Below are 16,403 nucleotides of genomic sequence, written 5' to 3' on the forward strand. Positions count from 1 at the left end.
ACATAAATATTTCAAGGGCAATAGTAATACACAGCCAAAAATAACCAAGCACATGAGGAAATAAATCTCCCCTGGTGGGTCAGTGGTAAAGAATCTGCCTGCAATGCAGGAGACTGGAGTTCAATGCCTGGGTTGAGAAGATCCCCTGGAGAAGGGAATGGAATCCCAATCCAGTATTCTTGCCTGGAGAATTTCATAGACAGAGGAGACTGGAGGGCTACAGTCCATAGGGTCACCAAGAGTCAGACACAACTTAGCAACTAATCAGCAACAGAGTGAGAACCATAGAAAAAGAATATATAAACAAGCCAAGACTTGACTAGATTATTAGTAAAGAAGTCAAATTGGACAATAAACATATGAAAAGATGCCCAACTTTATTAGTAACCAGAATGATGCAAATGAAACCATAAAATCACACCCACTAGTAACTAAAATCATACTGAAGTCTGACAGTACCAAGTGTTGGTGAGGGGTGTGACTCAACCTAAACACATCTATGCTGCTGATAGGAATATAAAATGGTACAACCATTATATATCAGGGAAGCTATCAGCTTCCCTGATAGCTCAGTTGGTAAAAAAAAAAAAAATCTGCCTGCAATGAAGGAGACCTCGGTTCCATTCCTGGGTCAGGAAGATCCACTGAAGAAGGGATAGGCTACCCACTCCAGTATTCTTGGGCTTCCCTTGTGGCTTAGCTGGTAAACAATCTGCCTGCAATGCGGAAGACCTGGGTTCAATCCCTGGGTTGGGAAGATCCCTTGGAGAAGGGAAAGGCTACACACTCCAGTAATCTGGCCTGGAGAATTCTATGAACTGTATTAGTCCAGGGGGTCACAAAGAGTCAGATACAACTGAGTGACTTTCACTTCTACTTCATTCTGGAAGATGGTGTGGCATCACTTGATAAGACTGAAGGTACAAACACTGACTACTTTACCCAGAAATGCCACTCCTCAGTAGAACCCAAGGACAGCAATGCTCAAACACTCAAAAATCAAGAATCTCAAAAAGCTTTTGTTTATGTGGTCTATATCCATTGATACTTATCATTTAGAAATTAAATCTGAGAAAAATCTAAACCACAAGAAGACACAAGCACATGTTCCATTAGCCACCAGAGTAACGTTATTACATGTCATATCAACTTCGGAAAACACTGTACACACACTAGAAAACAATGCAAAATGCATAACATCTTAGTGTTATTATGAAAATAGCTAGATCTTGTGGACTCCTGAAAAAGCCTTGGGGGTCCTCCAAGCATCCCCAGACCACAGTTTAAGAACCAGTACCCTAGACGCATATATACAATGGAATACTAATCAGCCATAAGAACGAATGAAATGTCATTTGCAGCAACATGGGTGAACCTACAGTTTATCATACTATGTGAAGTCAGAACGAGAAAGAGAAATACTATATGATATCAGTTATATGTGGAATCTGAAACATGGGACAAATGAACCTATCTATGATATAAAAACAGACTCACAGAGAACAGACTTGGGGTTGCCAAGGAAGGGATGCAGGAGGGATGCAGTGGGGGTTTGGAATTGGCAGATGCAAACTGGTGTATATAGAATGGGTAAACAATAAGGTCCTACTGTATTACATAGGGAGCTATATTCAAAATCCTATGATAAACCATAATGGAAAAAAAATATATATATATACACACATATGTATAACTGAGTCACTTTGCTCTACAGAAGAAATTAACACAATGTTCTAAATCAACTATACTTCAGTAAATTAAAAAAGAACCAGTACCCCAGAGGAACTTGTAGATATCTGCATAAGAATAGTTATGCCAGAACTGTTTGAAACATTCAAAAACTGGAAACAACCCAGAAGCCCATCAATAAGATAATGAATTTTTTTTTACTTGTGGTATATTCAAACAGTGGAAGAACGCATACCAATGAAAATTAATGAGCCACAAATACACACAACAGATCATTAATAATGCTGAGGGAAAAGAGGCAAAAGTCAAAAGCCTATATAGAGTGTAATTCCATTTCTACAAGGCTAGAGGACAGGCCAAACTAGACTGTATTATTTGGGGCCACATGATACATGGTAGAAGAATAAAGAAAAAAAAAAGACTACAGAAAAGGCAGGCTAGTGTCAGCTCTGAGGGGAGGATGGGGCTGTGACCAGTAGGGCACACAGAGGTCCACTGGGTACTGTCAACATTCTATTTCTTGGCCTGATTGGTGATGACACAGATCTTCACTTTATACTTGTTTGTTAAAGGCCTTGCACACGTTTCTATATGCCATATTTCACAATAAGGGGAAAAGCTATACACAGTTCAATACTAATAATGTGGAATACATATTTCTACAGAGAAAAAAATGCTTTTGAAATACTGTATTCTAGGGAATTCCCTGGCAGCCCAGTGGTTAGGACTCAGCACTGTCACTGCCAGGGCCCCGATTTAGTCCCTGACTGCGGAACTAAGATTCTGTGAGCCACACAGCACAGCCAAAAAAAGAAAGAAAGACTATTCCAATATGTTAAGAGCGGTTAACCTTGGGTTTTCCACATTTTCCAAGTTTACTATAAAGAGCACATATTACTTTTGTAACCATGTAAACACCTAGTATTGTCAGACTTCATTATAATTTTTAGCTTACTGGAGGGTATGCAACTTTATCTTATTACAATTTAATTTGCAACTCACCAGTTACTAATGAGGTTGAATATCTTTTCATGTTTGTTGTCCAATTTGATTTATTCTTCTATGAATTGCCTGGTCAAGTCTTTGGCTCACTTTTCTGCTTATTCTTTTTCAACAGTTCTCAGAAAATTGTAAAACATGTTTAAAAAGACAAGGTCATCAGCTAAAATTGAAAACTAATAAGGATGAACACAAAATAGATGAGCCACCTGTGGGAATCTATGCAGAAAATAGCTACCTAAGGAAATTGGTGATGTGCCTGATCAAACTAGGATGAGCTCAAAGCTCACCAAGGAGCTGACCGTGCTTTCCTAGAGTCAGCTTGAGCTGCTACCACTCCATAAAGGTTAGCTGTGATCTGCTTTTCTCTAACGTGTATCCTGGGGCAATGTGACAATGACAGAACTTCAGTGACTCATGAGAAATACTGAAAATGAAGAGTGCAGTCACAAAGAATCTCTACAGCAGCCGGTCTCAGCCTTGGTAGCTCTGCCCCCAGGAGGCACTGGGCAATGTCTGGATTCATTTGGGGTTGGCAGACTTGTGGGGGGCACTCCTGGCATCTAGTGGGGAGAAGCCAAGAATGCTAAGTATCTTATGATGCACAGGAGAGGCCACTGCCAATGACTTCTCCAATCCTAAATGTCAACAGTGCCATGGTTGAGAAACCCTGATCAATAGCCACTACAGTTTTTCCAGTAGTTATGTATGAATGTAAGAGTTGGACCATAAAGAAAGTTGAGTGCCAACAAATTGATGCTTTTGAACTGTGGTGTTGGAGAAGACTCTTGAGAGTCTCTTGGAAAGCAAGGAGATCAAATCAGTCCACCCTAAAGGAAATCAGTCCTGAATACTCATTGGAAGGACTGATGCTGAAGTTGAAGCTCCAATACTTTTGCCATCTGATGCGAAGAACTGACTCAGTGGAAAAAAGACTCTGATGCTGTGAAAGATTGAAGGCAGGAGGAGAAGGAAATAACAGGGGATAAGATGGTTGGATGGCATCACCGACTCAATGGACATGAGTTTGAACAAGCTCTGGGAGTTAGTGATGGACAGGGAAGCCTGGTGTGCTGCAGTCCATGGGGTCACAAAGAGTCTGACACGACTGAGCAACTGGACTGAACTGGGGGTAAAAAGTGCTCAACCTTCCATGACCCTTCTCCATGTGGAAACAGTGATTGGCGGAGAAAGGCAAATCCCCACGCTGTTCCCCCTTGACAGCAGTGCTCCAAAAGCCCTTGAGACCCACCATGCAACTACCTGGGGGAGGAACTTCTAGCCAGAAGGGGGACAAACATGAAGATGCCAGAGCAATGGAGTGCTTAGCATATTGGAGAACCAGCAAGCCAGCCCCAGGCAGGGGTGGGAGCCAAGGTCAGAGAATGGGTAGTGCCCATTCTGTTGGGACTTGTAGGTCACAGTAGGGATTTAGATTTATTGTCATTACAACTGGAAGCTGTTGGAGGGTTCTGCTGCTGTGTGGAGGCTGGAGTGTAGGGGGCAGAAGTGGACTCAGAGACACTTGTGGGAAAGTCACTGCCAGTCACAGCCAGGGCTCCAATGAGAGGGTATGGTGGCCCAGCCAAGGGAGGTAGCCAGAGAGGAAGTCAAAAGAGGTGGAAGTCTGGATGAGTTGAGGGTGGTCACAGGTGAGTCTTCTGACAGTTCAGATGCGGGCTATAAGGAAAATAGCCATGGAAGAGTGGCCAAAGCCCCTAGCAGGATGGATTGCCAACTACACAGGTGGGAGGAGCAGGTCTGTAGGCAGCCAGCAGCAGCTTAGGCTCTCACCGGGTCTTCTGTGATGCCAATGAGCAGGGATCATGTTAAAATAAGTTAACATGGCTGTGCAGGGCACAGGTCGTTTGGTTGCTGGATTGTGAGGAAGTCTGGAAATCCTGAGGAAATGGTGAGGACTTGGTGGGAGAGAAGAGCTGAAATGGAAGGATTTCAGTAACTTTTAACACCAGCAAGGCATCAGACGACCATGTGGGGAGGGTGAATGCAGGAGCCTGAAGGTCAAGAGAGATCAGGACTGGGGATAGAAACTGAAGAGTCAAAAGCATGCAGATGGGATTTCAGTTCACGCCATGAGGCTGCTGAAAGCACCTGAGAAGCTAGCACAGGTAAAGCAGGTGGACTATGTCCAAGACATGCCCAGGAGCCCTGAGGTCAGAGAGGAGAAGAAGAATGAGATGGCAAGGAATGACCACTGTGGCTTACAGAAGTCAAGAGGAGAAAGTGCTTCCAGGGGAGGGTGTGATCAGAGGTGTCAAATGACCCTGCGCTTTAGCCACACTGAAGTTATCATTGACCTTGGCCAGGAGCAGCTGTGGGAGAGGGCTGTGAGGTCAAGTGTTAGGAAGAAATTAATGGGACTCCCAAACTACTACAAGTCCACATGGTATAGTGTCTTTTACCAACAAAAGATTGAAACAGTTTTTGTTCCTTTCTTTTTAGGTATTACTACTTTGGATTTTTGCTCCCCTCCACCCGACCTTTGTTTTTTAGCTAGATTATAGAAGAAGGGGACGACAGAGGATGAGATGGCTAAATGGCATCACTGACTCGATGGACGTGAATCTGAGTGAACTCCGGGAGTTGGTGATGGACAGGGAGGCCTGGCGTGCTGCGATTCATGGGGTCGCAAAGAGTCGGACACGACTGAGCGACTGAACTGAACTGATAGAAGCAAATGAATGAATGGTGAGAAAGAAAAGATAGCCTAGAACTCTGCAAGAGGCCAAGGGGATATGAAGAACAACAAAATTAGAATTGCTCCTGGGACAGTTCTTCCTCTCAGCTCATTGGGACTCAACCCAGCTCACTCATTCAGCGGGCACTTTGGCTCTGGTCAATAAAACCTTTTGTAAATGGAAACCCTGAATGCTCATTAGAACTCAGGCTAGCAAGCAAGAAAAGTGGCCCTTGGGCAGGCGGCCTCTTTCCCATTCTCCTCCCCTCCCGGGAGCCTAACTTTGCTAATTATCTTGATAACACATTCTGTTTGCAGTAGCAGTTAATTGGCTACTCCAACAATTCTGTGAGGCCAAAAAAGCAGAGAGGTCAGCAGCCTCTTGGTGCAGATAAGGCAACTGTCGCCAGCAAATGGTGGGGCCACACTGGAATGCAGGCCCTGTGTTCATTCCATCATCCCAGGCTAGTTGAAGCAGCAATAAACGTGAAAAGGAGGTCAGAACAAGCTGCCTGTGGCCTTGGCACTGTTTGGGGGGGTCATGAATTCTGCACTGCAACAATGCTTCCTGCTGAGGGTACCACCTCTCATTTGGAAAATAATCCCACACAGAACCACCTTGCAATGCCAGCCAGATGCTGTCTGGCTGCTCCTTTAAACAGATGTTCACTGGGCGGGGCACTCTGTGGGCTTCCACAACAGTTTTCAGTGTTTTTGTTTCAAAGCTACAGAACCCTCGGACATCGGATGAGCAGACCCAGGTAGGAAATGAACAAAAACAGAGCTGAAAACCACCTGAAGGTGCAGTGGCCGTCCAGCCCCACCCAGTTCTGCTGTGGTCCTCTACCCCAACCTGCCTGGGGACAGAGGGGAGCCTGCAGCACACCGCGCCTCGTCAGCAAAGGGGCAGGCACCACCCAGACAAAGAAGGCCTGGCTGCTGGCCACAGACTGCACCTGCTTTCAGTGCAGCTGTTAGGACAGGAGGGGGAGCAAGGCCTTCGGGGGACACATCCGGGGACCCCGGATACAGGTGGCCCCCCACACAGGGCACAGTCTGCAATCTTCTTGTGAAGCAGTTTAAAATCAAAGCCAGGCAAAAGACCACCGACCGCTTTTCAGAGCCCTCATACTACTGCTGCTGCTGCTGCCAAGTCGCTTCAGTCGTGTCCGACCCTGCGCGACCTCTAGATGTTTCAAAGTGTTCACTGCCGCACCAGGAACGTCGTGCTCAAGCCCTCAGTCATGTCCGACTCTTTGCGACCCCATGAGCTATAGCCTGCCAGGCTCCTCTTGCCCATGGGATTTCCCAGGCAAGGAGACTGGAGTGGGTTGCCACTTCCTTCTTCCCGACTCTGGGGATCAAACCCGAGCCTCCTCCATTGGCAGGCGGATTCTTTACTACTGAGACACCTGGAAAGCCCTAACCACAATCCAATTTTCTGCACATTTATTTTAAAATCCTGAACTGAGTAGATTGGGGATTGATTTAAAATGGCAAAATAGGGCCTTGCCTGGTGGTCCATGTTATGCCCAGAGTCCGAGTCCCCAAAACTGAGAGAATAAGACGTCCACAGCAATGCAAAAGCATGAAGGGGTTTTATTTCTAGCTCGAGCTAGGGCTCCCGCCACATCCAACGCAGTGGAGTGGAGCAAGGAGCCCCGAGCCCAGATTTACAGCAGTATTTATAGGTTTTAGAACAGAGAGTTGGCAAGGGCTGATTGGCTGCAGGAGTTTCCTAGTATTTACTAATTGGCTAATCTTTATTGGCTGCAGGGGTTTCCTGGTATTTACTAATTGGCTATTGGCTGCAGGGGGATGTCTTTTACATCCTGATAAACTCAAACCAGGTTACGGGGAGTATGCTGATTAGACAAGTCCTGGCATCCGCGGGGGATGACCTTACTGGGCAATGACTCAGCCTTTCCCGTGAGTCCTACCTTAGTCCCTGAAGCCTATTATGGCGTTTGTTAGGTCCCAACAGTCCAGTGGCTAAGACAACAGAGGAGGCTTGGGTTCCGCCCCTCCTTGGTCAAGGAACAACATCCCACATGCCTCAACAAAGACCTGGTGCAGCCAAATAAGTTAATTAAATGGCAGATGAAAACAATACAAAGGAAAATCACAAGCTATGTTTTTTCAAAGAATGAAGAGGACTATAAGATCTACCCTTAGCTTCTCCTAGCTTCCTCTCGCTGCTGTAACAAATGATGCCAAATGTAATGCCCTAAAATAACACATGCTTTTTTCTTACAGTTTGGGAGGTCTAAAGTCCGTAGTCTGACTGGGCTACATTAAGGTGTCACCAGGACTTCATTCCTTCTGGAAGCTCTAAGGGAAAGTTTGTGTGTGTGTTCCTTGGCTCCTTCCATCTTCAGAGCTGACCCCAGCCAGCTGAACCTTTCTCTCAGGACATCACATTGACCGTGACTTCTCCATATTTAAAGGAATCTTGCCCTTTCATTGGCCAGCATAACCCATGAGAATCTTATTTGAAGCTCAGCTGATCAGCAACCTAATTTCATCTGCTACCTTAATTCCCCTTTACTATTGAGGGAAGAGATAGATAGGCCCTGGGTTAACCTGCTGCAACCAGTTTCATGCTGATCCTTTGACATAAACTACCAATAGGGATTAAGCACCCTGACTGCATAAAAGACAAAGCAGCCTACGGCAGCCTCCTCATTTTTGTGGTCGACAGTTACCAGCCTGACACACACACAGAAAGGGTCCCAAGTCATCCTCTAGTAACCCTGGACACACTGTAATATTATAAGATCAACATTGTGGCTTCCTCTCCTCCCAGAGGGTTTTGCTCTGGTGCTCACTGGAAAAGATCCAAAATTGTGCTGGGTGGAAGCCCAAATAATGAACTGCAGATGACACAACCATAGGGGACACAAAAGGAGGGTCACCCAAGACATAGCTACCCTACTCCACAAGTTAGCCCGTGTGCTCTCTCACGTGTCCTGTGTTTCTAACAAATTCTGTAGCTGCTTTGCAATCTTGGTCTGTCTGTTGAATTCTCTCTCCAAAGAAGACAAGAACCGACGTCTCCTTGCCTGCCAAAATCACTATGTAAACTCAAGCAGTCAGAGGTTCCAGAGACATCTTTGGGAGCCATTAGAATTCTGCCTCCTATAGCTTCCTGGGTGTGCTAGGCATGCTAAAGTCTCTTCAGTCATGTCTGACTCTTTGTGACCCCATGGACTGTAGCCCACCAGGCTCCTCTGTCCATGGCATTTCCCAGGCAAGAATACTGGAGTGGGTTCCCATTTCCTTCTCTGGGGGATCTTTCCAACTTAGGGACTGAACCCACGTCCTTTATGTCTCCTGCAATGGCAGGCAGGTTCTTTACCACCAGTGCCACCTGGGAAGCCCCTATAGCTTCCGAGCTGCCAACATTTGGAATCCTGACGTGCATAAAAGGTTTTCTCACCCATTTCTACTACCTGTTTAGGATGGCTTTCGGCTGTTACATGCAAACCAAGCCTGGCCAGTCAGTGAATCTGTGAGGCAGCCTCAGGGAGGGCCAAGCCTGGGTTGGTGAACAGAAAGCCCCACAGCTCGCCCCCTACCTCGACACACAGAGCAGAAGAGGAATAACATCGAGTGCAAAGGGTAGGAGCAGGCACATAACAAGGAAAGCACCAACACCAGGTTGGGGAAGAACCCAGAACAGGAAAGTTAGCTCACCTGGAAAGGATCTTTCCTGAACTCACAAAACCAAAAATCAGCTGCTCCCTACACTTCCCTGCTCAGCCAAACAGCCTTGTTACCTTCATCAGAGTCATCTCTGCTGGACGCAGCTTGAGGCTCTTCCTCAATGCCTGGTGACACCAGCTCCTGGCTAATTTCCGTGTGTGTGTTTAACAAACACACATTTTTGTTACCTGGTATCCAAAGTGATGGAGGGGTTGAGGATGGGACCTTTGCCAGTGAGGAAGGGGTTGAAAACCAATCAAAACAGGGCAAACTAAAAGGCAAAGAGTACCTAGAGCCTGTTAGTCCAGTGCAATGACTGGGGTGCATAAGGGCAACCCTGAGCCATGCAGGACAGGGAAGGGTCCCCCTTGCCTAGGATGCACCTTTGCAGGGACCATTCCTGCACTCAGGCAAGCAGGGTGAGGCAGTCCCAGGGCACATTGCAGATGCCCCTGCAGCCTGTCTGGCTCAAACTCAACAGCCCAAGTCAGCCCACAGGGCTTCTGCCTGAATCCCAGCACCACCAGCACTTGAGGCCAACCTGTGCACACATGCACTCCCTTGCCCAACCAACGCCAGAGTCACATGCTGCCACCTCCTTCATCTCATCTGCTTGGACTAGAGTGAATTTGTTTCAAACAGAAATATAATCCACATACTGGTCGGCAGTGGCTCAGATGGTAAAGAATCTGCCTCCAATGCAGGAGACCCAGGTTCAATCCCTGGGTAAGCAGTATTCTTGCCTGGAGAATCCCATGGCCAGAGGAGCCTGGGGAGCTACAGTCCATAGGGTCACAAGAGTGTGACATGACTGAACAACTAAACAACACAATAATCCACATACCACTCACTCTTTTAAAGTACACAATTTAGTAGTCCTGGTACATTCACAAGGTTGTACACCTACCACCTCTATCCACTTCCAGAACATTTCCATCACCCTGAAAGGAAACCCTGTACCTATTCAGCAGTCACTTTTCATTCTCCTCAGACCCCGGCAACCACTAATCTACTTTTTGTCTCTATGGATTTGCCAACTCTGGACATTACATCTAAATGGAATCATGCCATATGTGTGCTTTGGTGTCTGGCTTCATTTAGTATAATATTTTCAAAGTTTGCACTGTGTAATTTTTGCAATAATAGTTACTGACACAGAGCTCACTTGGAGCCAGGTGTTGTGCTAAGTGCTTCATCCCTTTGTTCTCATTTAATCATAATAACAATTCCATGAGGCAGATGGTGATATTATCCCCATTTTCTAGATGAGGAAACTGAGGCACCAAGAAGTTAAGTGACTTGCCCTGCGTCATGGTAGTTCTGGCTGGGCCGGCTGGCTCCGCAGCCCTCTTGGCTGGGCTACTTCTTTAAAAAAACAAATAAACAAACAAACAAACAGGTTTTTTGGCGGGGGGCGAGGTATGTAGCATGTGGGATCTTAGCTCCCCAAGCAGGGACTGAACCTATGTCCCAGACATTGGGCTCAGAGCCTTAACCACTGGACCACCAGGGAAGTCCCTGGGCTACCTCTCTTTAAGGTAGCAGGCACTTGGCTATTTGCCAACACGTTCATCATAAATTCTTCACCACGTCTCACATTTCTGGGACGTGCTCCATCCCTGGGTATATCTGCATTTACAATCCCTCCTTTGCTTATGCAGATAAACGAGTTCAAGTCCAAAACCTTTCTGGACCACGTGTTTTTCATCCAAGCTATGGGTTACCACTCAGTTACTTTTCAAGGCTGTATGCAAACAGCCACTGTGGGGGTAGTTAGGAAATGTAAATGAGTGAGGCACTAAGGGCCTGGCACGTGGAAGACACAGAGGGAGTGGAGCTCTTGTGTGATTGTCACCCACCTGTACCACTGAGATCCTTCTCCCAGAAAGTCAAAAGCACAGCTTCCCATTTCTGTTGGTACAGACAGGTGACATACCTGTCCTCAATTTTTCAAAACTAGTAAAATACAGAGTGGACTAACAGGAATGCCTTAACCGCCTTCTCAACTCCTGGGAGCCTAAAGTCTGTCTTGACATGCCAGAGCCTGGAAGGATTTCACACATTGCTTCCAGGTTCTGAGCATTTTCTGAGTCCTGCCGGGCTCTGTAAGTCACACTTCATTACTGAGGACCAAGAAGAAAATGGCTCTTGGACAGGCCCACCTGATCCACCACTTTGGGGCTTCCGGAGAGTCAGTGGGGACCTGAGACCAGCTCTGAAAGTGCTCGGATCCCCCGAGGGGACCACCAATGCAAAACCCAGATTTGTCACCTTGATCTGCACAAAAGAACCAGGAAACTGAGTCCCTACCTTGAAGCAAAAGATCGTTCTGGTTCAGCGTTAATTGAAATGTAAAAAGATCATTAGGAGGCCATCCTAAATGGGTGTGATCCTGGGTCTCCAGGGGCCTCTCATCTGGTAAGTGGGGATAGTACCTAAGAAGCCAAACTCCTGGGGCAGTTAAAGTGTGTGTCTGTATGTGAAACTGGATAAGCAAACCAAGTCACGTTCTGGCTTTCCCAAGGGCACTTGGCCAGTAAGGCGTAGGAGGGCCACCTCCAGGTGTAAAGGCATTATGCCTAGCGCTTAAAAGCAAGAACTGGAATTAGACAGCCTGGAATCAAATTTCAGCTCTGCCACCTGAGGCAAGTTACTTCACCTGTGTGCCTCTGCTTCTTCCTCTGTAAGCTGGCTGCACCCCTTCGCAATTTCCTCCACCACTCTATAAATCACCCAGTGTAACCCTAGATGGTGAAAACCTGAGACCCGATCATTTAAATTCCTCATCTTCTCAAAGTGCCTACCATGTTGAAGACTTGCAGAAGACAGCCTTGAAGGCAGTATCCGTTTTCTAACTTTTTTGGGCTTCCACTTCCAGCTGTTCCATATCATTAGATGCATGTCAATCAAGTGATCAAACTTTTTTTTGCCATAAATGGATCATAAGCAAAATAAAAATTGTAACTCCAAAGGAAAAAATGGAACAAAAGTCAACAACCCTGTAACCTGCTTTGTTTTGCTTCACTGTGCTGACAACATAGTATATAGACTATGATCAGTCTGTGCTCATTTTCTCCCCCACCAAGATGTCAGCTCCACAAGGACAGAGCCTGAAGTTCGTCCACTGCTGCAGCATCCGTGTCTAGAATGGCACCTTTGTAGAATGCTGAATGGTCCTTCTTTTCTAGACTCCAGGAGGGTTGACCACATGAGAAACATTTCTGCATCTTTTGCAAAACTGCCTTGGACTGTCTACTGTTTTCCAATGTTCCTTATAATAAAATAACCCACACTAGAATGCAGTTATAGGACACGATTTCGTTTTTGCTGAGCTCATGTGTTTTTCACTAGCTAAATCTGCCCTTGTGTCAGGAGAGCTCAGAGCACAATTCTGTGCTCAACTCCAATGTTTTCCTCAACCTCTTTTTCTGAAGAGGAAATGAGATAAGCAAGCTAAGAACATTCTGCTGGGACTCCTTGGCGACCCTATTTTTAGCCACAGACTGCATTTATTCTAAGATGCTTGACAAACTTGAATGTGCCTGTGACCTGGGGAGGTAGTAAAAGCAGAATCTGACTCAGCAGGTCAGGGGCGGGGCCTGGGATGCGGCATCCCTCACTAGTCCCAGATGATGCTGCTGCGGGTCTTGGAACTTGCTTTCTTGATCTGGTAGACTTGCTCTCTCCTTCTCCTGGAGAAAACATCACCAGTGGCTCGAAAACTAGAAGGGGTGCCAGAAGCAGCTGCGGGGGCTCGTTGGACTTCCACACCGCCGTTCCCCGTCCACCCCCATCCCCGCCAAGATCCTGACAAAGTAGGAGTGAGCCCCGGAGGCTCCTCGGGTGCTTCTGCTGCAGGTGGCCTAGAAACACCTTTGGAGAAGCCTTCCTCAAGGGAACGAGTGCTCTCTTCGTTTTCCCAACGACAATCTCCCGGGGACAGCTGTTGTCACTGGTGGAGAAACCCTGTTCAGGATTTTAAGGGGGGACTCTATCGCTCTCTGTAGCCGGGCACCAGGAAGGGTCCGGGTCTCTTCCCACCCACCACAGGGGTCACAGCAGGGTCGGCCCTCTACTCGCAGTCCTAACCCAACGTCCCGCACGGCCCCGCCTGCCCCCCGGCGGCCTCCGCAGAAGGCCCTCACGCGGGGGCCGCGCCGCTCATGCGCACCACCGGGCCCTTGGGGCACCGGCCCCCAGCCCCGCCGGCCTACAGGGCGGGGACCCCGCGTGCCCCCGGCCCGCCTTACCTCTCTGGACAAGTGTGGCCAAGGAGAAAGCGAGGCAGATGAGGCACGCCCAGCGCCAGGCCACCATGGCTGGGAGCCGGCGGACGGGGCCCAGAGGAGCACAGTGAGCGCGAGAGAGCCCGAGGGGGAAGGTCGGGGAGGAGCGGGGAAGGAGGAGGAGGAGCAGAAAGGGGAGGAGCCCTCCCCTCACTGCAGGGCCCCGCCCAAAAGCGCCGCGCGCGCGCGGCGCGGCCCTGAGAGGGCGGATGGGGGCGCGCACGAGCTCTGGCGCCAGGGCATGCCGGACCGGGTGAGGTGGGGCGGGACCGCGACTGTGGCGCGAGGGGCGGGGCGAGCCTGCAGCCTCGGGGGCGGGACGGCTGCGCGGGGGGCGGGGCCTCAGCCTGCGGGCGGTGCTGGCGCTTGAGGGGCGTGGTCCGCGGGCACCGGCAGGTTGAGCGGTCTGCGTCCTGGCCAGCGCCGGCGCGCGACTTGCGGGCCCAGTCACACCCCGCCCTCGAGAAGGAAGTCTTCGAAGCTTCTGGAGCTGTGAGTCAAAAGTGACTGGGAAAAAAAAAAGTGACTGGGGACTCCAATTAAAATAAATAAATTAATTAAAAAAAAATTTTTAAGTGACTGGGGAGCCGGAGGTGCCGGCAGCGAAGGTGTGCAGTGATTTCCACCTGGCGCGCGGGACACCTCCAGGGTCAGAAGCTGTACCCGAGGCGGCGCACGAACCTGGTGCGTTCTGCCAGCCTGGTGACCTTGGACAGGGCTCTTCCCCTTGTGGCCTTGGTGTCCTCCCGGTCAAGAGCTGTTCCCTGGGGGTCCCTCCAGCTGTGGTGCCAGGACTGGGCACCCGCGCTCCAGCCCCTGTCACCTTGGCCGAACTTGCTTGTCAGAACCATGGCTGCACTCGGACTTGGCTGATCCTGCAGTAGAGCCCTGCCCAGAGATGGAAAAAAAAATTTAAAAAAACCCGTTTTGATGGCTGGCAAACAGTGGCACGTCTTGAGGAAACGAGCCTGAGGCCGGGGGCCGCAGGTTCAGGCTAGAGGGAAGTTGAGGGGCGACCTGCAGCCAGAGCGCCGCGGGCCCCGGGGACGAAAGAGGGCCAGGGTCAGCTCCCCGAGGCTTTGATGAATGCGCTGAAAGCGCCAGTTCACATCTGCAGCGGCGATCTGTAAATGTGCTCAGTGATCGACACACGCGCCGCGTTCCTTTCCAATGAACCCCTCAAACAGAGTCCATCTCCAGGACCAGGCGAAATCAGATTCCTACCCTGACTGTCACAGCAAAATGCCAGCTGCAGCCTTTGACGAGAGCACTCTCAAGAAAGGCTCTGGCTGCAGCCAGCTTTCAAAGACAAAGAGAAAGCGTCACTGCTCCCAGAGTCGTCTGGCTGGTCCCTGCTGTTACTCTGCCCAAGCTGTCCCAGACCACATCCTGCTGGGGTAGGCTACTGCCACTGCCCTCCAGTGTCCCCTTGGTAGGCTTCCTGTGTCCCCCACCAGGCCGCACCCCCTTGCCCCCCAAAGAGTCTTCCCCCACCCTCTGAGCGATAGTGGTTGGGTGGGGGTCTCCCTGACATGGAGCCAAGATCTTTCCTTCTGTGACTTTTATCCATTGCTCTGAATGGGTCTGCAAAAACAAAACAGATAAAACTAACATATTCTGACTTTCAAGTCATTTTGTACTCTATGACACTAGCAGGAGAATTAACAGAAATAGGTGGTGCTTATTATAACACACAGTATACATGGCATATTCCAGGCATTTTATTCTTTTTAAAAAATTAATTTAGTTGGAGTATAGTTGCTTTACAGTGTTGTGTTAGTTTCTTCTGTACAGCAAAGTGAATCAGCCATATGTATACATATATCCCTGTTTTGGGTTTCCTTTCCCATTTTTTCCCATTTAGATCACAGCAGAGCACTGAGTACAGTTCCCTGTGCTGTACACTAGGTTCTCACTAGTTACCTATTTTATACATACTACCAATGGTGTATATATGTCCACCCCAATCTCCCAATTCCTTCCATCCCCCTTCCACTTGTATACCCATACATTTGTTCTCTACATCTGTGTCTCCTGCTTTGCAAATAAGATCATCTATACCATTTTTCTAGATTCCACATATATGAGTTAATATATGATTTTTGTTTTTGTCTTTCTGACTCACTTCACTCTGTATAACAGTCTAGTTCCATCCACGTCTCTAGAAAACTGTTTTACTCCTTTTTGTAGCTGAGTAATATTCCATTGTATGTATATACATATATACATCACATCTTCTTTATCCATTCCTCTGTTGATGGACATTTTGTTATTTTTTTATTCCCACAACAATATCATGTATCACCTCAATAATTAATGAGGGAAAAGGAGCAAAATAGCGGTTCCTTGAGGTTGGAGAGTTAAGCAGCTCCAGACTCTTAGTGTCAAAGGGAGCAAGGGAATCCCCAGGGCCCCAGCAGGTGAATGGCTGAGCACATGTGCTTGAGAGCCATGTGCAATCCTGGCTGGACACAAGGACATAAAGTTGTGCTAAGGATTAAATGAGATTGGAAAGCAGGCAGCCTGGGACACACTGAGCCAATATGCTACTTGTTACTCTTATAATAGCTAAAGAAATACTGGCTACTATGGGCACTTGCTCTGTGTTCCAGGATGCGAATATGGCCCCAACTTTCCCACTAACTCTGGGTGCCTTGAGCCATTCCCTTGCCCTCGGTCTTCAGGGATCTTGCCTATAAGGAAGACACTAGACATCATGGTCTTTTGGAGCCCTCCAGGCTCTGATGGGTGAACCTCAGCACCTACACACTTATCTACACTGAGGACACTTGAGGAGGTGAGGAAAATGCAGCCTCTAGGTGAGGCATCTCAATCAAATGGAGCTGGGGCTCTAACTGGTCTAGACACCTCAACCCCAGCAGCAAGTCACTGGCCACAGTGAACGGGCAAGAGGACAGTCTTCTGGCTCAGAGGTGCTTGGCACACTGGCCTGTGGGTCAAATACAGACCACCATCCTGTTTGTATGACCTGCAAACTAGGAATGGTTTCAGTTTAGTTCAGTTCA

The 16,403-nt window shown here is 48.2% G+C and overlaps 1 protein-coding gene across 1 annotated transcript in view; it reads right to left on the reverse strand.

Annotated features, from left to right (window-relative positions):
- The window catches only part of CD99L2 (CD99 molecule like 2), a 136,007-nt gene extending 122,548 nt beyond the window's left edge, over positions 1-13,459 (reverse strand). The window contains exon 1 of the mRNA XM_052663558.1: positions 13,342-13,459. Within this exon, the coding sequence (XP_052519518.1) occupies positions 13,342-13,408 (67 nt within the window). The 5' untranslated portion in view covers positions 13,409-13,459. The remainder of the gene's footprint in view (positions 1-13,341) is intronic.
- Positions 13,460-16,403: the final 2,944 nt, after the last annotated feature.

This window comes from Budorcas taxicolor, chromosome X (assembly GCF_023091745.1).
Source record: "Budorcas taxicolor isolate Tak-1 chromosome X, Takin1.1, whole genome shotgun sequence".
Classification (NCBI taxonomy): Eukaryota; Metazoa; Chordata; class Mammalia; order Artiodactyla; family Bovidae; genus Budorcas; species Budorcas taxicolor.